Below are 24,653 nucleotides of genomic sequence, written 5' to 3'. Positions count from 1 at the left end.
CATGGCCTTCTCCTGCTCCTTATTCGTATGATAGTTTCATGGTCACCATTACTGAGACTAGCTTTCAATATATTAATTGTATTTAAATTCCACCAGCTGCCATGGTGTGCCATGGCTCAGTGTCAAAATATGTTTTTATTGGTAAAGCTCTTAAGCACTTCAGGGTGTTTGTTACATTAAAGGTGCTATACAAGTGGAAGTAGTTGATGCCACCAAAAGAGTAAAACATTCTTTACTACCTTAATGTTGAGCTAGAAGGATAGGGAGTGTTGCTCCTTGCTCCATATTAAAATTGCAAACTAATGCCTAACAATGTTTGCTTCCCCTCCTGACCTCACCTGAACTCTCAGTTGCTCCAGTGCAGGCATCCCCAATGGCCAATTTTACTGTGTCACTAATCTCCTTTAGGGAAGGAAATCTGTCGTCCATACCTGGTCTGGCCTACATGTGACTCCAGACCCACAGCAATGTGGTTGACTCTTAAATGCCCTCTGAAATAGCCTAGCAAGCTATTCAGTTGTATCAAACTGCCACAAAGTCTACAGAAAGGAATCACCTGCCATTGGCCTAGGCAAACCCAGCCCTGTCAACTCTGCAAAATTGTCCTATTTTCTGGGGGCTTGTGCCAAAATTGGGAGAGCTGTCCCAAAGATGAGTCAAGCAAAAGCCTTTCATTGTAAGGTATGATTCTGTGAGCATGTCTATGTCCCAGACACCATCATCCCCATCGCTGGCTATGTCCTGTCCCACCGGCAGGACAGACCCAGCAGAGGTGATGGCACAGTGGTATACAGTCAGGAGGGAGTTGCCCTGGGAACCCTCAACATCGACTCTGGACCACATGAATCTTATGGCATCAGGTCAAACAATGGCCAAGGAAACCTCCTGGTGATTACCACATACCGCACCCCCGCCCCCCCACTCAACTGATGAATCAGTATCCCTCCATGTTGAACACAACTTGGAGGAAATACTGAGGATGGCAAAGGTGCAGAATGTTTTCCGGGTGAGGGGCTTCAATGTTCATCACCAAGAGTGGCTCGGTGACACCTAGTGACAGTAGTGACCGAGCCCTAAATGACACAGCTATGAGACTGGGTCTGCGGTGAGGGAACCAAGAGGGAAAAACATACTTGACCTCATCCTCACCAACCTGCCAACCACAGATGCATCTGCCCATGATAGCATTGTTAGGATGACCACCGCACAGTCGTTGTGGAGACGAACTTCCATTGAGGATACACCCCATCATGTTGTGTGGCACCACCACCGTACTAAATGGGATAGGTTTTGAAATGATCTAGCAACTCAAGACTGGGCATCCATGAGGTGCTATGGCTGTCAGCAGGAGCAGAATTGTACTCAACCACAATCTGTAAGCTCATGGCCTGGCATATCCCCCACTCTACCATTACCACCAAGCCAGGGGATCAACCCTGGTTTAATGAAGAGTGCAGGAGGGTATACCAGGAGCAGCACCAGGCATCAACCTGGTTAAGCTATAACACAGGACTACTTGCATGCCAAACAGCAGCAAGAGATAGACAGAGCTAAGCAATCCAACACCTAACAGAACAGATCTAAGTTCTGCAGTCCTGCTGCATCCAGTCGTGAATGGTAGTGGACAATTTAACAACTCACTGGAGGCGGCTCCACAACTATCCCCATCCTCAATGATGGAGGAGTACATCAGTGCAAAAGATAAGGCTGAAGCATTTGCTACAAACTTCAGCCAGAAGTGCCATGATGATACATCATAGCCTCCTCCACAGGTCCCTAGCATCATAGATGCCAGCCTTCACACAATTCGATTCGCTCCACGTGGTATCGAGGAACGGCTGAACGCATTGGATACTGCAAAGGCTATGAGGCCTGACAATATTCCGGCAATAGTACTGAAGATTTGTGCTCTAGAACTTGCTGCGTCCCTAGCCAAGCTGTTCCAGTACAGCTACAACACTGGCATCTACCCGGCTATGTGGAAAATTGCCCAGGTACGTCCTGTACACAAAAAGCAGGACAAATCCAAACCAGCTAATTACCACCCCATCAGTTTACTTTCCATCATTAGCAGTAACCTGCTCACTGGCGCCCAGTTTGATTTTCGCCAGGGCCGCTCAGCTCCTGACTTCATTACTGCCTTGGTTCAAGCACGAACAAAAGAGCTGAACTCCAGAGATGAGGTGAGTGACTGCCATTGACATCAAGGCTGCATTTGACCAGGTGTCGCATCAAGGAACCCTAGCAAAACTGGAGTAAATGGGAATCGGGGAAACTCTCCACTGGTTGGAGTCATACCTAGCACAAAGGAAGATGGTTGTGGTTGTTGGAGGTCAGTCATCTCAGCTCCAGAACATTACTGCAGGAGTTCCTCAGGGTAGTGTCCTCGACCCAACCATCTTCAGCTGCTTCATCAATGACCTTCCTTCCATCGTAAGGTCAGAAGTGGAGATGTTTGCTGATGATTGCACAATGTTCAGCACCATTTGCAACTCCTCAGATACTGAAGCAGTCCATGTCCAAATGCAGTAAGACCTGGACAATATCCAGACTTGGGTTGACAAGTGGCAAGTAACATTCAACAAGCGTCAGGTAATGACCATCTCCAATAAGAGAATCCAACCATCTCCCCTTGATGCTCAATGACATTACCATCACTGAATCGCCCGCTATAAACATCCTGGGGGGGGGGGGGGGGTTTACCATTGACCAGAAACATAATGGACTAGCCATATAAATACTGTGGCTACAAGAGCAGGTCAGAGGCTAGGAATTGTGCGACGAGTAACTCACCTCCTGACTCCCCAAAACCTGTCCACCCTCTACAAGGCACAAGTCCGGAGTGTGATGGAATAGTCTCCACTTGCCTGGATGAGTGCAGCTCCACCAATACTCAAGAAGCTTGACACCATCCAGGACAAAGTAGCCTGCTTGATTGGCACCACATCCACAGTCACTCCCTCCACCACTGACGCACAGTGGCAGCAGTATGTACCATATACAAGATGCACTGCATGAATTCACCAAGGCTCCTTCGACAGCACCTTCCAAACCCACGACCACTACCATCTAGAAGGGCAAGGGCAACAGATAGGTGGGAACACCGCCACCTGGAAGTTCCCCTCCAAGTCATTCACCATCCTGACTGAAATATATTGCCGTTCCTTCACTGTCGCTAGGTCATAATCCTGGAACTCCCTTCCTAGCAACACTACCTACATCTCTCAGATTGCAGTGGTTCAAGAAGGCAGCTCACCACCTTCTCAAGGGCAACTAGGGATGGGCAATAAATGCTGGCCCAGCCAGCAAAGCCCATATCCTGTGAATGAATAAAATAAATGTTACAGGACCCAACTACCACCCCATGCTGCCGGGTACTAGGGTCCCTACACAATTTATCAAACTCCGGGACCATTTTCCAATGCAACCATAGACCGTGACCAACCTCTAGCCCAAGTCCCATCTCTTTCCCTAGTACTGCCAAATAAGTTCACCTATTTGTCTTGAGCTTATCACCAAAAGCTTACCTAGATCTTGAGGCCAAGCTAAGGTACATTCAAAAGGTTTGGATGCTAGGACTTGCCCAAGCGTGATCTAAAGGAAATCGAAATAATCTGAAAATAAGGGTAGGAAAGTTTGAAAAACTTAAGATAGAGTAACACAAAAAGAATCAAAGTTATGAGACAGAGGGAAAGTTGCAAATGGGTTTTCAATTTATTTATGCAGGAACCCTGCTACCCTACATCTGCAATTGTAATCAAAATTTTCACAAGTTATGAATATTGGGATAGCTGTAATCTTACAGTCTGACACTACATACCATCTCTTTGAGGGAGGTGAAGTAGCCTGATGTTCCGGTTACTGTTTGATGAGTAATCCCCACATCTCTTCAGGATGCCGTTTTGTAATTTGTCCCCTTAACGAATACAAGTTAAAAGTTCTTTTAAATTCTACAATAAACCAATTTTTGTGACTTTTGTCTAATTGTGTAGAACTTAAATTTAATATTTCCAGGTACACTTAATTTTACCAAGATTACAGCAAGAGAAAGTAAAGTTCAGATTTTCAAAGAACTAATATATTTATATACTGCTTTTGATGTCTTCAGGACATTCCAAAGTACTTCACAGCCAACTAAATACTTTAGAAATTAAATCACCAAGAAATGCAGCAGCAAATTTGTGCACAGTAAGCCCCACAAATAGCAGAGATAAGTGATCACAATCTGTTTTAGTGATGTTGGTTGAGGGATAAATGTATGCCGGAACACAAGGAGCATATCTGGAATATAAACACTGACAGACCAGTTGGCCAAATGACCTGTTTCAGTGCGGCAAAACACATGTAAACCTCCTGTTCTTCGAATGGTGCCATGGAATCCTTTCCATCCACTCGTGAGGCCAGAGGGGGGTCTCGGTTTAACCGAGAGATGGCACCACCAACAAAGCAGCACTCCCACAGTGCTGCACAGAAGTTTAAACCTAGATCATGTACTAAAGTCTCTTTTTTTTTTAAAAAAGCAAATCTTGACCAAAAAGGATAGTTAACTACATTACATCTTTGCTACATTTAAACTATTTCATGTGCTTCAACAAAAGGTATATTAGATATAAACATACCTGGCTATATTAAAGTAATTTAAAATTTAGATAATTAGAAAGCTGACTAATAGTGCAATTAATAGAATTATCAAATTGTATCTTACTGATTTGCCAACGTGTTCAATGTATGGAATGAATATGATCTTCAGAATTCATGGGATATTTTTAATGACGGAAGAACAACAGGGATGGTTCCATCAACACAACATTTTGAAACTTTTCCACTTTATTGGCTTGCAATAATTACAAAATAGGAGTACTGCAGATGAGGTACTGCTTTAGGCTGAAAAAGACTTTTGTACAAAAAATTACAAACTTTCAATAAAATTGTAAATCCACATATCGCAATTTTCATGCTAAACAAACTTCAACCTTCTGAAACAGAAATCAGGGTAAAGGCCAGTGGGAAGAGGGAATTGTCTTTAAGGAAGGCTGCAAATTACTGATCTTTATTTGATAGAATCATAGCCTTTCAACTATTTTAGATATTCGCTAGGGCTGTAATTCATATCCCAAGGGATCAAGGTTCTGATCCAATAGCATGAGTGACGACTCTCTCAGCAAACGTAAAAATTTTGTCATTTCCTCTTTGGAAAATACCTGTTGTATGGAAAAAGCAAAAAAAAATCTTTGAATCAAACTCAAACGTTTTACACCATAATTAATTGCATTTTGTCCTTCCACACAAAATCTACACATCACATTTTACATTCACTATCATGGCAACATCAGAAGCTAAGGATTCCTGAACTAATAGAGGTGACGTCCATTTTCATTGAACAGGATGTTATTGATCATGAAGTGATAGCCATTATTATATTCTTGTTTTAAAATTTTCACCTTTCTTAAAGAGCTTATTTTCACTTTTTTAGCTTCCGTCCTGATGTGCATCATTTCCTGACATACAAAGTGAGGGAGGAAGAAAGTTGCAGGGTTACGGGGTTATAGACAAGGGAGTGGAACTAGCTGTGTACCTCTTAAAAAGCCAGCACAGACACGATGGGATGAATAAGCCACCTTCTGTCCTGTAAGCATTCTATGATTCTACTGCATTACAGTATCTTAAATGAAACACTGTTGTTGCCAAATCAACATTAATAAATTCAGAAAAATTATCGTTTGTTTACAAAATCAACAGTAGTATAATTAAACATTAAAAGTTCCTGAGTCAATTCTTCATGTCATTGATAATAATCACCTTTTTCACATGAGCTCACCCAAACAGGTCCTTTTAAAAACATGTGCATTCCTTATACAACTGGGGATGATCCCTTAAGCCGGTCTGCCATGTTCACCAAAGTCACGCACGTTATTGTGCTAAATCATTTTAGCCATTGGATGAAATATTTCAAAAGCCTTTAGGGACTCCTAAACATATTTTAAAATTGGGTCATGGAACAGAAAGCTTCAGCCAACAGCAAAAGGTCCTTCACCCTGATTTGAATAACATTTTAAAATATCACGACTGATAAAAATTCACTCCAGTTGCATTTGTAGCATATTCATATCATTCATGATTTATTAAGGAATCCTACAAATAAAATTATTTTTAAACATAAATTCTAAATGGATAGCAAATCTCTGTATGCAACTTACTTGATAAAGCTTGTGTTGTTCTGATGCAATGACATCAGCCAGTTTTAAGCATTGCTGGTACTGTTTGGTGCTATGCAGTACTGTGTGAAGCAGGAAGCACATCATTGGTAGGCACAGCTGGCGTAATAAGCTCAACTGGTGACTGCGTTCAGCATCTTCATCAGTATCCTGGATCACAGTAAATATTTCAGTTGACTTTAGAACATTTAAGCTGCTGCCTATTAACTACAACATTTCATCTGGAATGCTAGGTGAAATTTAGCCATTTTCCTCACTTTTGTTGAACCAACAATTCTCTTGGGTCACTAAAGCCAGTAATCACTATATTAACAAAAACAGAAAATGAAGGAAAAAATAGTTTAATATTTCATCAGAACAGGAGGGTGGAAGATAAACTAGCCCCTTAATAGAATTGAAAAACACAGGGGAGCAGCAGATGAAGAACAGGAGTGCTGAATTCTGTCATAGAAGCAGATAACAGCTAAAGTTGTTAGTAAACCAGCTTTATAAAAAACTGGAAAGAAGTGTTGATGTACAAAAAGTTCAATGAAGAAATGTAACATGAAAACTGTCATGAAATGGTAAGAGCAGAAGAAATATGAGGTCCACTGAATCTGCTCCACCATTCTTTTATTTATTCGTTCATGGGATGTGGACGTCGCTGGCTAGGCCAGCATTTATTGCCCATCCCTAATTGCCCTTGAAGGTGGTGGTGCGCTGCCTTCTTGAACCGCTGCAGCCCTGTGGTTTAGGAACACGCAGTGCTGTTAGGGAGGGAGTTCCAGGATTTTGACCCAGCAACAGTGAAGGAACGACAAAATATTTCCAAGTCAGGATGGTGAGTAACTTGGAGGGGAACCTCCAGATGGTGTCCTTGTCCTTTCTAGATGGTAGTGGTCATGGGTTTGGAAGGTGCTGTCGAAGGAGCCTTGGTGAATTCCTGCAGTGCATCTTGTAGATGGTACACACTGCTGCCGCTATGCGTTGGTGGTGGAGAGAGTGCCAATCAAGTAGGCTGCTTTGTCCTGAATGGTGTCAAGTTTCTTGAGCGTTGTTGAAAAATTCTTTCGAGTTATCAACAGTCACAGATTGCAACTCTTGGTTTCCGGGAGTGGGACACGAACCCACAACCCTCTGATTCAAAGGCGAGGGTGCTATGAACTGAGCCACAGCTGACACCCCTTGAGCGTTGTTGAAGCTGCACTCATCCAGGCAAGTGGAGAATATTCCATCACACTCCTGACTTGTGCCTTGTAGGTAGTGGGCAAGCTTTGGGGAGTCAGGAGGCAAGTTACTCGCTGCAGGATTCCTAGCTGCTGAGCTGCTCTTGTAGCGAGTATTTATGTGGATAGTCCAGTTCAATTTCTGGTCAATGGTAACACCCAGGATGTTGATATTGGGGGATTCAGCAATGGTAATGCCACTGAATGTCATGGGGCGATGGTTATATTCTGTCTTTTGGAGAGTGGTCATTGCCTGCCACTTGTGCGGCGCGAATGTTGCTTGCTGCTCGTCAGCCCAAGCCTGGATATTGTCCAGGTCTTGCTACATTTGGACATGAACTGTTTCAATATCCAAGGTGTGGAACATTGTGCATTCATCAGCGAACATCCCCACTTCTGACCTTATGATGGAAGGAAGGTCATTGACGAAATAGCTGAAGATGGTTGGACCTAGGACACTACCGTGAGGAACTCCTGCAGTGATGTCCTGGAACTGAAGACTGATGTCCAACAACCGCAACCATCTTCCTTTGTGCTAGGTATGAATCCAATCAGCAGAGAGTTTTCCCCCTGATTCCCATTGACTCCAGTTTTGCTAGGGCTGCTTGATGCCACACTCGGTCAAATGCTGCCTTGATGCCAAGGGCAGTGGCTCTCACCTCACCTCTGGAGTTCAGCTCTTTGTCCATGTTTGAACCAAGGGTGTAATAGGTCAGAAGCTGTGACCCTGGCGGAACCCAAACTGAGCGTCAGGGAGCAGGTTATTGCTAAGTCACTTGATAGCACTGTTGATGACCCGTTCCAATACTTTACTAATGATGGGGAGCGGATGGGGCAGTAATTGGTCGGGTTGAATTTGTCCAGCTTTTTGTGTACAGGACATACCTGGACAATTTTCCACATTGCCAGGTAAATGCCAGTGTTGTAGCTGTACTGGAACAGCTTGGCTAGGGGCACAGTAAGTTCTGGAGTACAAGTCTTCAGTTGTCATTTGTGACCTTGACCATTTAGCTAATGAATGACCAACACATCTCTCTTGATATACATAGGAAATATGAGCAGAAGTAGGCGATTCACATACTTTCTAGTAGGTTTTAGCATTTTACCTGCTACTGATGTTAGGCTAACAGGTCTGTATGCCACAAAAACAAAAATTGCTGGAAAAACTCAGCAGGTCTAACAGCATCTGTAGAGAGGAAGACAGAGTTAACATTTCGAGTCCGTATGACTCTTCATCAGAGCTAAAGAGAAATAGAAATATGGTGAAATATAAGCTGTTTAAGGGGGGTGGGACAGGTGGAGCTGGATTGAGGGCCAGTGATAGGTGGAAGCAAAGAGAGATTGCCAAAGATGTCATGAACAAAAGGTCAAAGGGGTGTTGACGGTGGTGATGTTAGCTAAAGGATGTGCTAATGGTGACATTAAGGGTAGAAAGCAGGATGAGCAAGAGACAGATGGCCCTAGTGGGAGTAGGGTGGGGGGGGAAGGGATCAAAATAGGTTAAAAGGTGGAGATAAAACAATGGATGGAAATAAATTTTAAAAATAATAGAAATAGGTGGGAAAAGAATATATTAAAAAATTAAGAAGAAGAAAAAAAAGGGGGTGAGGATAGAGGAGAGAGTTCATGATCTGAAGTTGTTGAATTTAATGTTAAATCTGGAAGGCTGTAAAGTGCCTAATCAGGCTTCACTGGAACATTGCAGCAGGCCAAGGACGGACAAGTGGGCATGATAGCAGGGTAGGGTGTTGAAATGGCAAGCGACAGGAAGGTCTCGGTCATGCTTGCGGACAGACCGAAGGCGTTCCGCAAAGCGGTCACCCAGTCTGCATTTGGTCGCTCCTATGTAGAGGAGACTGCATTGGGAGCAGCGAATGCAGTAGACTAAATTGAGGGAAGTACAAGTGAAGTGCTGCTTCACTTGAAAGGAGTGTTTGGGCCCTTGGAAGGTGAGGAGGGGGTGGGGGGGAGAAAGAGAGTGTAAAGGGGCAGGTGTTGCACCTTCTGCAGTTGCATTGGAAGGTGCTGTGGGAGGGGGTTGAGGTATAGGGGGTGATGGAGGAGTAGACCAGGGTGTCCTACGAAATGCTGTCAGGGGGGTGAAGGGAAGATGTGTTTGGTGGTGGCATCATGCTGGAGTTGGCGGAGGATGATCCTTTGAATGCGGAGGCTGGTGGGGTGATAAGTGAGGACAGGGGGGACCCTATCATGGTTCTGGGAGGGAGAGGAAGGTGTGACGGCAAATGCACAGGATATGAGCCAGACACAGTTGAGGGCCCTGTCAACCACAGTGGGTGGAAAAGCTCGGTTAAGGAAGAAGGAAGACACGTCAGAAGAACTGTTTTGGAAAGCGGCATCATCGGAACAGATGCGACGGAGGCAATGGAACTGAGAGAATGGGATGGAGTCCTTACAGGAAGCAGGGTGTGAGGAGCTGTAGCCGAGGTAGCTGTGGGAGTCGGTGGGCTTGTAATGAATATTGGTGGATAGTCGATCACCAGAAATTGAGACAGAGAGGTCAAGGAAGGGAAGAGCAGTGTCAGTGATGGACCATGTGAAAATGATGGAGGGGTGGAAATTGAAAGCAAAATTAATAAGTTTTCCCAGGTCCAGACGAGAGCATGAAGTGGCACCAAAGCAATCATCGATGTACTGGAGAAAGAGTTGTGGGTCTGTATGCCGTTTTTCTCTCCCTCCTTTCTTAAATAGTGGCAACCTTCCAATCTGCAGGAAGCATGCCCGAATCTATAGAATTTTGGAAAATGACCACCAATGCAAACACGAGCTCTACAGCCACCTCTTTCAACATTCTGCAATGTAGATCGTCAGGTCCAAGGGTTTTATCAGCTTTTAGTCCCATTAATTTCCCCAGTCCTACTTTTTTTTTTTACAAATATCAATTTCTTTCAGTTCCTCATTATCACTAGTCCCTTGGTTCTTGAGAATACCTCGGATATTTTTGCATCTTCCTCCGTGAAAACAGACACAAGTGTTTGTTTAGTTTCTCTGCCATTTCCTTACTCCCCATTATAAATTTTCCTGTCTCTGTTTTTAATAAGCCCACATAAGCCCATAATCTTTTCCTTTTTACATACCCATCTATAGTCTATGTTCCTCACTAGTTTACTTTCATATTCTATTTTCCCTTTATTAATTTCTTGATCCTCCTTCACTGAACTCTAAAATTCTCTCAATCCACAGGTTTACTATTTTTTTGGCAAATTTATAAGCCTCTTCCTTTGATCTAATACAATCTTGTTAGCTATGGTTGGATCATATTTCCTGTTGGGATTTTGTGCCTCACAGGAATGAAAATTTGCTGTAAACCATGTATTAATTCTTTAAATGCCATTGCTTGTCTACCGTTATACTTCTTAAATGTAGTTTTCCAATCTACCACAGCCAATTTGTCGTCAGACCTTTGTAGCTTCCTTTGTCTAGATTTAAGGCCCTAGCTTTGAATTAGCAGCCATGTATCCCATACTTCCACAGCCATCCATACAAAAGGTATTCAACTGTTTATTCAAACTAAGCCTTTTATTCAAAGTGCAATACATTCACTTTCACCACTCCTCCATCTACATTGAATTGTCAGCTTAGCAGCACTCTTGCCTTTGAGTCAGCTCACATGCTCAGGCCCCACTATGGACTTGAGAACATAATCTAGATGAACACTTTAATGCAACACTGAGATGCTGTAAATCAGCGGTTCTGTCTGCCTGTTCAGGCGCACAAAATATTCTATGGCACTCTGCAGAAAATTCTGCTGACCATTGTTCCTTCCTCAACAGCCAACCAAAGTAATCTTACCTGGTTATTCATTTCTTTGCTGTATGCAAATTAGCTTTTTGCAGAAGAATGACTGTACTGAAAAAGTAATCCACTGGTTGTAAAACAGATGTTTTATGGACATGAAAGATGCTATAAAAATTCTTTCCTTTTATCTTTACTTTTTAAGCTAAACAGAATGTTTTGGCTTAATATTCCATTTTGAGTTTACCTCTCTAATGTCAATCAACCATCCTCCATTCACAAAAAGCAAGACATTACAGATCTTCTCTTTTACTTCATTGGTGAGCCTTTCCAAATCATCACTCCATCTCTTATAATCATTCTGTTTGGAGAAAAAAAAATCATTAATACCAAAAAAAGTGTAGGAAAACATATTTCAACAGCTGAAATTTATATACTTTGAACCTGGAATTTCTTCTGTTTATGCTCATGAGCCACTGTCTCTGTGAAACTTGCGCTTGCAGAAATGGTGGGTTCTTGAGGTGCAGACTGCATCCATTTAAACCATCTATTGAATGTTTCATGAGCTTCCTGGAGAAGAGCATAATTTATAAAATTTAATTTGTTAAAACAAGAGATTGAGAATACGTAAATAAACATACTTTCTTCAATACAAATAAAAGAGAAAATGAAACGGTGTTTTGACAGGTGCAAGATTGTTAAAGTGTTAAATTTGAAAAATAGCAGACTTACATTTATAAAATTGAGCTATGGAGCAAAGTAGAAGGGAGCATTCATCTGAATACAAAACATTCAAGCAGGTTCTTTTTACATCAATGGGCTGAAATCATAAATTTTATCTTTAGGGGTGCTGGCTAATTAAACGTTCATATAACTTTGAACTAAGATGGTCCGTCATCAACCTTCATTCAAAATTGTAGGGATAATTCTACACTCACAGCGTGAGATTGGGACTCCAACAACAACCATATTTCTGTTCTACATTCCACTAAGCATGGTTTCACTGCTGACACTGCAGGATTGTGGAATTATCTCTTGTAACCTTACCAGATAAGCCCTTATGCACAAATGTTCCCGGATAGCATTTTCTTCCTCTGCTGGAGGCATGAAATCCATTCCATAATCATCCCAGCTTGTGTACACCTCAGCTATAGAATCCTGTGGAATTTTGCTGAACACTTCTTTAGCTGCTTCATGTTTCTTAGAAGCTAGAAAACAAAATTACAGCATTTGAATTACAGAATACAGGTTACATTTACCCATTACTTAGTTCACTGTACATGAAGAATCACTTGCATTACCTCTTTCTGACCTCACACCTACAAGCTATGATGCCTCAGCCTCCAAATCAAATTTCTGAGAGGGGACCTTATAATATTGGATACAAAATGGAATAAATCTGAAATGGTGCTTTCAGTTACAGGTATGGACAAATTATAACAAATTTCACCAAGTACTTCTTCACAAGGCGTGATCAACAGCTGGGTCAAGATGCTAGGAAGGGTGGATATAGCACATTAAATTAAGGGACAGCTAAATACTGTAATAATTAGAAGACTGTAATTGACATTTTAAAGGTGAAATAAAATGAGCTAACAGGATGTTTTCATCCAAACCACTTATAGGGAAACAATTTCATAATTATTAAAAGATGATCTTCATAATTTTTGATCTTAATGTTTGGATGATCAATATCAATATTACTAAACTGTTAAATTAACTATGTATTCACCAGTATTCTGTAGGAAATTATATTTCAGCATAGTTACCAATTTAACTACTGAAAGGATTGTTACTAACCAAAATTAAAAATAAAAAACGTGAAAGATTAAATATAATAGACCTGATTGATAATAGAACATCCAAAAAGCAAGTCTGTTCAGGAACACAAAGTGAAAGGAGAAATCCTACTCAACAGTTGGTATTATTGTACATGTTTTGATACATTCACAGAATAGGGAAAATATCTCAGCTGTGGCAGCGTATCAAGCAATTTTCTCATTAATCTACTTGCTCAAGCCCACAGGGTTGAACGTGATGGAATTTTACAAATGGTATGGGCTGGGGAGCCCTTGACCTAATTTCAATGGAGTTCAACAAGCTGCACAGAACTGCTGGCAAATCATGACTGAAGATCAGGCCACTGTTGGATTCGTAGCAACCTTTGGGAAAGTGAGGAAGGGTGGGTGATCAAGCTAGGTTTGCAGTCTTTTAATTTGGGGGAGGGGGGCGGGGGGGGGGGGGGTGTGTGTGTGTGTGTGTGTGTGTAAGGAAGAACATTCTTGCTTCTCCAAGCTCCCCATTCAAGCAAGTATGTTGGTCTGCTTAATTGTTCACCATGTTATGCTGCATAAGTTCAGCCTGTGGCCACTGATGCCATGTTGCACATCAGTATCAAAAAATAGATCCTGCAATTTAAATAATATTCTGATGTTAGCTTAATTTGCTTACGTGCCACTGATTCCAGTGCATCTGCCTACACCAATATGACAGGTAGCATACTACCAGCTTGCGATGAGTGTGCACCTCTTACCAGCCAGACTGGAAGATTCAAGGCTGTTTAGTGCCCGCAAAAAAGACATTGCACAACTGAATTTCAAGGCCAGTGAATACACATGGCCATTAATCTCAAATTAGTACCTGGAAAAACTCAGCAGGTCTGGCAGCATCGGTGGAGAAGAAATCAGTTGACGTTTCGAGTCCTCACGACCCTTCGGCAGAACTGAAATATAGTTAGGAGAGAGGTGAAATATAAGCTGGTCTAAGGTGGGGGGCGGGGGGAGAGAGAAGTTGAGGGTGGGGTGGTTGTGGGGATAAGCAAGCAGTGAGAGGAGAAGATAATCAAAAGATGTCACAGACAAAAGGATCAAAGAGGTGTTGAAGGTGGTGATATTATCTAAGAAAAGTGCTAATTAAGAATGGAAGGCAGGATACTCAAGGTACAGCTCTAGTGGGGGTGGGGTGGAAAGACTAACAAAGTTTTAGTTTTAGATTTAAAAATAATGGAAATAGGTGGGAAAAGAAGAATCTATATAAATTATTGAAAAAAAAGGGGAGGGGGGAGAAACGGGGTGGGGATGGGGGGAGGGGGAGTTTAAGATCTAAAGTTGTTGAATTCAATATTCAGCCCGGAAGGCTGTAAAGTGCCTAGTCGGAAGATGAGGTGCTGTTCCTCCAGTTTGCGTTGGGCTTCACTGGAACAATGCAGCAAGCCAAGGACAGACATGTGGGCAAGAGAACAGGGTGGAGTGTTAAAATGGCAAGCGACAGGGAGGTTTGGGTCTTTCTTGCGGACAGACCGCAGGTGTTCTGCAAAGCGGTCGCCCAGTTTGCGTTTGGTCTCTCCAATGTAGAGGAGACCGCATTGGGAGCAACGAATGCAGTAGACTAAGTTAGGGGAAATGCAAGTGAAATGCTGCTTCACTTGAAAGGAGTGTTTGGGCCCTTGGACGGTGAGGGCCCAAACACTCCTTTCAAGTGAAGCAGCATTTCACTTGCATTTCCCCTAACTTAGTCTACTGCATTCGTTGCTGCCAATGCGGTCTCCTCTACATTGGAGAGACCAAACGCAAACTGGGCGACCGCTTTGCAGAACACCTGCGGTTTGTCCGCAAGAAAGACCCAAACCTCCCTGTCGCTTGCCATTTTAACACCCCATCCTGTTCTCTTGCCCACATGTCTGTCCTTGGCTTGCTGCATTGTTCCAGTGAAGCCCAACGCAAACTGGAGGAACAGCACCTCATCTTCCGACTAGGCACTTTACAGCCTTCCGGGCTGAATATTGAATTCAACAACTTTAGATCTTAAACTCCCCCTCCCCCCAACCCCACCTCGTTTCTCCCCCCTCCCCCTTTTTTTTTTCAAAAATTTATATAGATTCTTCTTTTCCCACCTATTTCCATTATTTTTAAATTTAAAACTAAAACTTTGTTAGCCTTTCCACCCCACCCCCACTAGAGCTGTACCTTGAGTATCCTGCCTTCCATTCTTAATTAGCACTTTTCTTAGATAATATCACCACCTTCAACACCTCTTTGATCCTTTTGTCTGTGACATCTTTTGATTATCTTCTCCTCTCACTGCTTGCTTATCCCCACAACCACCCCACCCTCAACTTCTCTCTCCCCCTGCCCCCCACCTTAGACCAGCTTATATTTCACCTCTCTCCTAACTATACTTCAGTTCTGCCGAAGGGTCGTGAGGACTCGAAACGTCAACTGATTTCTTCTCCACCGATGCTGCCAGACCTGCTGAGTTTTTCCAGGTAATTCTGTTTTTGTTTTGGATTTCCAGCGTCCGCAGTAGCTTTTAGCTTTTTGTTTTTATCTCAAATTAGTGATTACCAAGCTACATTCATCTAATAGATAATGGATCTCATCGATTTCATTTAGCATGAAAACAAAATCCACATTTAAAGAAAAGTAATTACAATGTTTATTGAATTTTTAAAACCATATACGAAACAAAACCACATACCCAAGAATTTCCTCATTATAGCATTGCTCTGTTTCAGTGCCTCTGCCCTTTGTGTAGGGTCAAACACCAACCAGTCAATTACATTAATCTTCATACGATCTTCCTGTAAAAGTTACCTGTTATTTGACTCAGCGAGCAAAATTCAAAAAATATACATTCAATTTTATTGTTAAAACTTTTCTTTAATATTCATTTGTATCACAGTCAATCCAATATTTTTTAAAGCAAAGTATTTCAAAAACTAACATCTCAAACAATAGTTGGAATCTTCCACCAAATTAATCACAATCCAGCACAATTACATTAAAAGAATAGGTTGGAACGATAACTTTTGAAAAAAATATAGCACAAAATCCCATTTTGTTCTTGCTAAAATTAGATTGCATGTTAAGGGGTGGCAAAGTTTCTTCAATTAACAGAAGTGCCTTTTATCATTAAGTATCATTAAAGGTTATAGCAGATCCATGCAGAAAATTATACTCACTTTTGTAGTAGCAGTATCCAGAGATGGTGATAAGTCATGGTGAGTAAACTCTTCTGTATCCTTTTTCCGGATGTTTTCTACAACACACTTGGTCACAGCTGCTACATCAAGGCCTACGGAATAAGTTTGGAAAGACATTCCAATTAAAAAATATTCATACAAGAAAAATGTGTTTCTCAGGCACATGACATTTTTTAAAATTCCATTTTAAACATATTCATCATTTGCACATTACTGTAATAGTGTAAATCATTTAGCTATTTTGAAAACAGCAGAAAATTATTAATTCAATATGTGAAATGCTTTCAAAAACACAAATCTAATGTTTTGCATGTTTCAATTCAGAAAAAAATAACTTCCTTATTCCCTAAAACACAGCATCTGATTTAGCATTTTTTACATTGATCCAGAATTTCCTGAAATGCTATAACCAGTTAAGCTACACCAAAATTCAGACTAATTATACTGAAATTTCCAGATCTGTCAGAATGTAAAAATTGGCTTTATACAGCGTAAACAATTGGGACCCATGGAAAGTGCAAAACTTACACCAAATTCAGGTGTCATCCTTGGCTTGCAGAGTCAGGAGGTCGTAGCTTCAAACTGCCCTTCAGAGACTTGAACACAATCTATGCTGACACTTCACTGTTGCATTACAGACGCACCATCTTTCAAATTAAAAACTTTGTTTTAAAGTCCCTTTTGTCCCCTCAGGACAGATACAATGGCACAATCTGTCGAACAGCAGGGGAGTTCTCCTGCTGTCCTGGGCAACATCTGTTCCTCAACCAATATCACCTGAAACTGATTAATTTTTCATTTATCACATTACTGTTTTTTGGGACCTTGCTGTGCACAAGTTGGTTCCTATGCATTTCTACCCTACAACAGTGGCCATATTAAATTAATTCACTGATTGTGCAACCCGGGGGGGGGGGGGGGGGGGGGGCGGTATCCTAGGGTATGAAAAGTGCTATTACTGCAAGCTATTTCTCCCCTTCTATATTCTCTCAATCCCCAAGTCCCTCTCTATGATGGAAAAGAGAATGTTTGACACCAATTAAGCATATTAGGTACAACATGTTTCAGAAAATATCATGGATGCATTTAAATTTTAATACAAATCATTCTGATGTCATAAAAATACGGAAAATACATTAAGTTTCAGTGAAGGAATATTTTTTAAAAATGCTGGATAAAGTAAGCCATAAAGCTTCAGAAATATGACTTTGGTCCTGTTGCACCTAAGGTTTTAGACTAAATTTACAATTATTAAGAACTAGCATTAATCATAGAAATTCGTGTGAGCTGTTCTTGCACGAGGACAGAGTCACATTAATGAGTAGCAGAGATTTGTGGTAAATTTGCAGAATCAGGCGGACAAGTTAGAGGAAATCAGGGTGTAGTATAAAATGGGCACAAATTAATTACACCTCAATTTCCTTCATCTTGTTGAGGCAAAAATCAATATTATGTCATTGTTCCGATGCAAATTTTCAAGAAATGCCAGTCCATTAATCTTTATAGGCGAGTCAAGACTAAGGTTTCATTCTGAGAACCAGTACACAAGAACTGCGTTCAATTTTCAGCTAAGGTAAATGTAAAGAATTCTTTATAAGATTTTGCTAATACAGAAGCTCATTCCTGAAGGCGAATTTACATTGTACTGAATCAGCATCCTTTGCTAATGTACTTTTGGTCTCAGGATTTTCAAAATTCTTTTTGCAATTTGCTAAAGAAATGCTTTGCCCCAAAAAGCTCACTTATCCATTTGGAGTCGGAAGCATCCTTCTGACATGAATTAAACATTTCAGGCTGACAATAAATTAGAATCTTTCCTTACCAGCCTCTCTTGCCAGATCTAGACATAGTTTCTGTTGCTCAGTCTCTGTGACAGTCTCCAAAAATGAAGAATATTGAGCGACAGCCAGCTCTGGGGGCAAGTGGCTTACATAAAATGCTATTAATTGCGTTTGCTTAGCTTTGATTAGAAGCTGTAAAAGACAACATTCAAAACTAATGACATTTTAGGATACATTTTGTTCTAATGCAGTAAAGAAAGACATCCACTTATCTCCATGGTTTAGTAAAGCACATGGTGCTACATTTCTAGGAAGGCAGACTTAAAAAATTTTGTCTCAAATAAGTTGCTTTTAATTACAACAGCGAAATAAATAACAAGTAGACAGTTGTGTATTCCTTTTCTAAATTGAGTGAAGAAAAAATTAGTGCATTTAGATTGATTTCCATCTGCATTACTTCATTTGGGAAAAACATTTTGATAATGTGCCAAATTTGCCTTGCTCAGAGACAAAAAAGCAGAAGATACACATGGCCATAAACATCACTATAATGCAGTTACTCCAACTCAAAATCATTGAAATAATTTGTCAAATTGTGAGAGACATTTACATCAGCATGTGCATTAATACGAAAAGCTGAAGTATTGTATTTTTGTTTAAAGTGTTATTTGGAAAAAAAAGTTAAATCATCTTACCTCTATGTATGTTTTTAGAATGTCCGTACAAACGTCCTCCTGAAAGAAGTAAAACATCATTTAACAAACATCATCTGTAGTAGATTTTAATGTGTTTGGGTGGAAAGCAGATAGAGGAAAGTGGTAGCTTTCCACTACCAGCTGGATTTGACAGAGGAAGAGAGGTCCTCTTTAAACACCGACCCAGATTTGTTCCAGGATAACAGTTATATTTGCAACTCTTTCTCTTAATTCGAGTGGAAGAAATGAGAAAGACTGGTTGTAGGCTATTGGTGTTGACATTAGCTCTTTTCATTTTCTAGTAACACACCTATTCATTACTCAAACTTGTTCATTCTCAATGAATTTCATCAAGTTTTGGTCAGGTTGTTTGATGAAAAACCAAGGAGAGGAAATGGTATTCACTATCAGTTTAGTACTCAACTAACCAGATGGAATTCATCTAAAATCTAATTCTAAGCTTTATTGAACTTAAAATCCAAAATAAATTGAAATGTGGTTTTCAATTTAGGCATGCCTATGTACTAACACATTGATAAGAAACTTTTTCCACAAAGCAACATTAGGATGCCAATAAACAGGTTTACCTTTGTCTGTAGGCCCAAATTCCACAGGAACAACACAAAATGAGTCATGAATCGAAGGAGATGTGCTGGAAGGAGAGATCTGCATTTTGCTAGCCAATCCTGAAATTCATCCATTAGACCTATTATTCACAAAAAAAAACTGTTGCATCAGATGGACAAGGCATAATTAAAATTTTGCATCATAATACAATTTATAGAAAATCTGCCAGAATTTCTCTCTACACATACTTGACTACTTCCACTCAATTTACTTGAAACAAAAACTCACCATCAATGTCTCCCAAGATTATGTATTTCTGAATGATGTGGTAATGAGCTTTATTCTCCTCCAACACTTGCTACAAAGATAAAAAAAACTAGTTTTAACATTCACATAAATATCGCTTGAGCACACCTAATCATTTGATATCACCATTTAATGCACATTAATGCTGTATCACCTTTGGTGCCAATCGTTTTATTTGACATTAGGCAGTTGCATTGTCATTTTTTCAAATTCTTATTTATAAACAAAAACAAACCGATTATGGGGAAGAAAAGTAGCTTCTGCCTGAAATATATTCTCCCTCATCCTAGTCTGGGGATAAAAGATAATTTATTTATTACAGAAACAGTGACCAATCATAACATTCTGTGGGATTAACTGGAGAACTCTTTCAAAGGCTGGCCCAGGTACAATAGGCTGAATGGCCTCCTCTTGTGCAATATCAATCTATGATTCTGGATAGCATTATTAGTGACCGTTTCAAACTAAAAGCTCCCCTTTAATTCAAAAATAAAATTGAAAACCTAGATAAAATGATGAATACTCTGATTCTGGTTCCACATTTGTTTCTCATTTATATTTAAGATATTAAACCTTAGTACGTGCCTATTCTTAAACACCCATCCCTGTTTACTCCATTTTACTTTGTTCTTTCCCAATCTCTCTCGTATTCTAATCCTTAACTAACTAAAGATATATCGGCCCAAATCTTCCAGTCTCTGAAGATGCGCGTTGGGACCAGCAACCTCGGTGGGAATTACCAAGGAGGTGCCAACCTCTGAAGGGCAATTCCCCTGCTCTCCAGGACCCTCCACAAAAGTCTCCAACTCTTCATACAGTTCTGTGGGACTTACCTGAATAGTTAGCCAGGAAATGTTAGACAGAAAAATCCTAGACTAATACCTGGGTAACTACAGAACTGACCCCTCAATCATGCACATCAAACCCACTGCCCCTCACCCCGCCCCAGCTCCCCCACTGGATCTCACTGACTAACACCCGCACCCGACTGACCTGCCACCCTACCCACTAACCTCACCCACCTATCCATTTACCCATTCATTCATCCACTCACCCATTCGCTATCATTCACATTGGACATTTAAACTTACCATACGCAGCTAGTGCTGTAAAAATGGGGCATGTCTCATCTTCCCTCGACACTATAGCAACGCAATGGAGTTCTATAAGGGACACTGCGCTCCGTATTTCTGGAGAAGCTGGACTCGGAAGGCGGCAAGAAATGCAGAGCAGCATCGAAGCATGAAAAAGTTTGAGCTGAGCAGCAATCAGATGACAATTGCCGCTCCACGGAAGATCTGGGCCATTTTTAAAAAAAATAAACTTGTGCTTCCTTCTCCATTTTGACATGGAAGCAAATAACCCATGCTCTACCTTCATATTTAGAAAATTGGGTTTCCATTCACTTTCAAGGCCAGGTTTTTACCCTGTCAAAAGGCCAATCTTAATATAGATATGGTCACATCTATAGCTAATAAAAATGCATTCAAACAATATTACGTTCTTGCTGGGCAAGTATATGCATCAGAACCCTTAAATGTGAATGAGTGAACTCAATCATCGGGTGCTAAAAATTCATTGTTAAAAGAAGTTCCAAATTGCAAGTGCTTTATAATGATCCCAATCAAGTTTCACCTCATCCCAAGTTAGTACAATTTATTTTTCCTTTTCAAGTCTCCCCAAGCAATTCATTTCCCCATAAGACCATCTCCCCTACAGTTGTGAAATGTCGTCCATTGGCAGTCACTAGGACATGCACATGCCAAGTCTCTACTTTTCGTTCTAAGTTTTTGCTTGGAGAAGAGCGTATTCATCCTTCAGTCAACAGCTCCATGTTATGGCACACCATAAATAGCACCAATCATTGCCCATGTCTCATCACTACACGCCACATCACATTGCAGCCCCAATACGTTAAGCTATCATGCAGCCCTTCGTCCCTTCTAGTTCAAAATTCTTGTCCTCATCTACAAATTGTGATCCATCTTACTGCTGCAATCTCAAGTTCTATCTCTCCTCTCAAACACTGCTCCTGAGTTGAACCTTCTATGTATTCAACTCCCTTCATCCCAGTGCAGCAGGTAGAGCTCACAGCTGCCATAGTCTAACACTTTAGAATTTCCTCCTGAAATCTCTTTCCACTTCTTTTAAAAAGCCTCCTCTAGACCAATTCCTTTGAGCAAGCTTTCAGTCATTCCTAATGTCTCCTTTTCTATATCACGTAACTATTTTCCTGACACTTAGGACATTTCTTTATATTAAAAATGCTAGAACAACAAGTTCAAATATAAAATTGTAAGCTTCCATATTGAAAAATAAGCTGTGGGGCATCAATTAGTCCCAGGTTTCAAAGGCAGAAAACCTGATCAAATTGCATTCCATAACTTACTTGGACAGTGCTAGTCAGAAAATGAGATACACTTGCATAAATACTTAGCTGCTGCAAATTCCTAACTAAAAGAGGTATTTTAAAACAGATGATACAGGAAAAGAACATTTCATCTTGTTTTCTCTTACCCTTTTGTCTGTTGCCTGCAGCTCTTCAAATATTGCCTCTAGTGTCCAACTGAAATGTATAAGACAGGATTAGTGTTTACTTGATTTAAAGAATTCTAATTTGTATGTTTGTATGTAAGAAAACTCCATGCAACATAAAGCACACTTCATTTGTTTTACAATGTCCCATGAAAAGCTTTTGAGGTTATACTTACTTTGCTTCAGTGTACTCCTTAGGTAACTCTTCTAATTCACGCACAGGAGTACTCAATGCACGGATCTCTTGTTCTACGAGACTGTCCACCATGACCCTGAAGTATGCCCAAACACAGTCTTCCCAAGTATCACATACTGAAAGGAGCTACAATATATAATAAATTATTGTCACATTGTAGGGACACAAATATTTCAACATTTCTGTATTTTCTATAAGGACTCTCTTAAGAACTGGAATCTATAAGGGAAGATGATTAAATTTTGCATATTTTACCTGTTTGAGATTTCCACTTAAGGCTGCGTAGATTGCTCGCTCATATCTGTTAAATTGTTCCTATAAAACCAAATTTGGGAATTCACACTATATTATTAAAAACATTAACCATGAATTGTTTAACAATGTTTATGGCTTCCTTATTAAGACCCATATGAAAAATATTTTTATAAAATGATCCTCTCCCTAAATTCAACATTATAAAGTAAGTACAGTGTACTTTAATTAAATTTAATACAACAGATAAGCAATTTAAATTGCTGTTAAAATAAAGAGTCTACTTTAGGTTCCAGGATTTCTGCTGAATTGTTCGTTCTTCAAGTTTTTAAACAGGGAGCGAGTTAGAGGCCATCTTATACAACTTGCTCATTTCCTCCCACAAATAAATTCAATATAGCATTGATATCCGTTAGTTCAATAATGGATCGAATGACTAACCAGCAAGTGGAGTGAAGAGCAGAGATTACAAAGTGGATCAAACACATAATAACACTACTATAGCACAATACACTCCCATGGCTACTACTGTATATGATGCTTGCTGCCCCTGGCGTACTGCAGGAAGAAACAATCACCTTTCCCTTGTTGTATTATGAATTAGACTGATCAACAGCAAGTTATTCAGAGCACAACACACTTTTGAAAACAAACTACTTTACCATTTTCAATATGTTACAATTCCCTCCATCCATTTATAACTACTAACTTTACATAAATTTACATCAAGTAATTAAATAAATCTTTTGCAGCCCAATGAAGCATGAATCTTAGTGAAGTTGTTCAAGGTTGGACAGCATAAGGAATCAACTGATAGAAGAGCAACTGATCACTTTAAATTAACTGGCCTCCACTGGTGACTTCATCAATGACATGTTAATTCTGAACAAAACAGATAGTGGATCCAAAGATAAAAGAGTTTTAAGAGCTATCCAATTAAAATTTCACTTCTATCGACAATTGCATTATTCTAACCGGAAATTCTGACCACCATCTTTGCTATAAATTGCAAATTAAAATTAAAATTTAAATAAATTTATCGCCAATTTGTTCTTCACTTTCATGCACAAAAATTACTGTTTTTAATTAAGCAAAATGTTATTGCATTTGTGGAAAGCAGCCACTAGATTTTTTTTTTTAAAAGCTGGATGTTCAATGCTAATAAACTGTTCACAAGATTTTTTTATACCTATTTTCCAATGTATTTAGTACTTAGCTTACATCTTCAGCCATCCTCCAGCAACAAGCCTTCCAAACACCTCTGTTTGGGTTCCCCTCTACAGGCTCAAGAATTGCTCCTGAAATCAGACCAAACAGCAATTTCAACAATTCAAACAATGATTTGTACCATTTGAATAACTAATAGACAGTTAGCATTCTAGAATAGTATACTCACCACCATTAAGATTTGGATCATGGTACAGTTTCCAGCCTTCCAGAGTTGCGGCTCTCCAAGCCTGACCACACCTTTTGCACAATCTCTGAGCCTGAGGGGTGTTATATTATTTACTAAGTACATGGATTTTTCATACTCAGTGTACACTTCTGTATTCATGAGGTAACAAATAAAAGGACAATTTTACCTCATCAGTCATTCCAGCTCGTATAAGAGCAAAGAGATATTTCATAAATCTGGCATCATCTTCCCTATCCAAATCTGCAAGAGGCATTTTTTGCCTGATAGGAGCATCTGGATCCTTGGAACAAATTGAAAGAAAAGTATAGTCAGAATTTTGTTTTTAGCTCAGTCACCATAAATTTCAAACATAGGCTGAACTGTAGTAGAGACAGTTCAAAGCTAAAGTGACTCTAAACTCATTGCAAAATTTTATTTAGCTCATCATATTAAGTCCTGTTTAATTAAGTTATTCAGTAAAAATCTTTGGATCTAATTTCAGCAAAAGCAGTATAAAACTGTATTACCAGCTCAGTCACAAGTTGCCTTGAAAATCCAGAGATACCCGATCGCCGTTGTGTTAATACGTGTAGTGTATTTTCCCTAAGTTGAAAATAATGGGGTTCAGAAAACACACAGTAAGCACTATGACAAACATTTTACTTAATGTCCCTCTATTGAATTCTCTGCATTTATTAACTTAAAAGCTATTTAACTGTGTAATGTTTTCCATTGTTGGGAGACCCAGAAAATAGATTATTCTCCAAGATG

At 40.1% G+C, this 24,653-nt stretch overlaps 1 protein-coding gene across 2 annotated transcripts in view; it reads right to left on the bottom strand.

Annotated features, from left to right (window-relative positions):
• Nucleotides 1-4,808: 4,808 nt before the first annotated feature.
• The window catches only part of nup107 (nucleoporin 107), a 53,904-nt gene continuing 34,059 nt past the window's right edge, over nt 4,809-24,653 (bottom strand). For both annotated transcript variants that reach the window (XM_078567989.1, XM_078567990.1), the window contains exons 11-28: nt 24,410-24,485; nt 24,070-24,183; nt 23,883-23,973; nt 23,708-23,784; nt 22,490-22,549; nt 22,215-22,360; nt 22,021-22,069; nt 19,486-19,555; nt 19,218-19,336; nt 18,631-18,669; nt 17,977-18,127; nt 16,134-16,246; nt 15,650-15,752; nt 12,221-12,381; nt 11,618-11,743; nt 11,421-11,534; nt 6,198-6,365; nt 4,809-5,201 (exon numbers count right to left, since the gene is read on the bottom strand). In XM_078567989.1, the coding sequence (XP_078424115.1) occupies nt 5,094-5,201; nt 6,198-6,365; nt 11,421-11,534; nt 11,618-11,743; nt 12,221-12,381; nt 15,650-15,752; nt 16,134-16,246; nt 17,977-18,127; nt 18,631-18,669; nt 19,218-19,336; nt 19,486-19,555; nt 22,021-22,069; nt 22,215-22,360; nt 22,490-22,549; nt 23,708-23,784; nt 23,883-23,973; nt 24,070-24,183; nt 24,410-24,485 (1,885 nt within the window). In that variant the 3' untranslated portion in view covers nt 4,809-5,093. The remainder of the gene's footprint in view (nt 5,202-6,197; nt 6,366-11,420; nt 11,535-11,617; nt 11,744-12,220; nt 12,382-15,649; nt 15,753-16,133; nt 16,247-17,976; nt 18,128-18,630; nt 18,670-19,217; nt 19,337-19,485; nt 19,556-22,020; nt 22,070-22,214; nt 22,361-22,489; nt 22,550-23,707; nt 23,785-23,882; nt 23,974-24,069; nt 24,184-24,409; nt 24,486-24,653) is intronic.

Source organism: Cetorhinus maximus, chromosome 22, assembly GCF_964194155.1.
Source record: "Cetorhinus maximus chromosome 22, sCetMax3.hap1.1, whole genome shotgun sequence".
Taxonomy (NCBI): Eukaryota; Metazoa; Chordata; class Chondrichthyes; order Lamniformes; family Cetorhinidae; genus Cetorhinus; species Cetorhinus maximus.
Note: the sequence above shows the minus strand (reverse complement) of the source record. Positions and strands in the feature narration are given on the sequence as shown.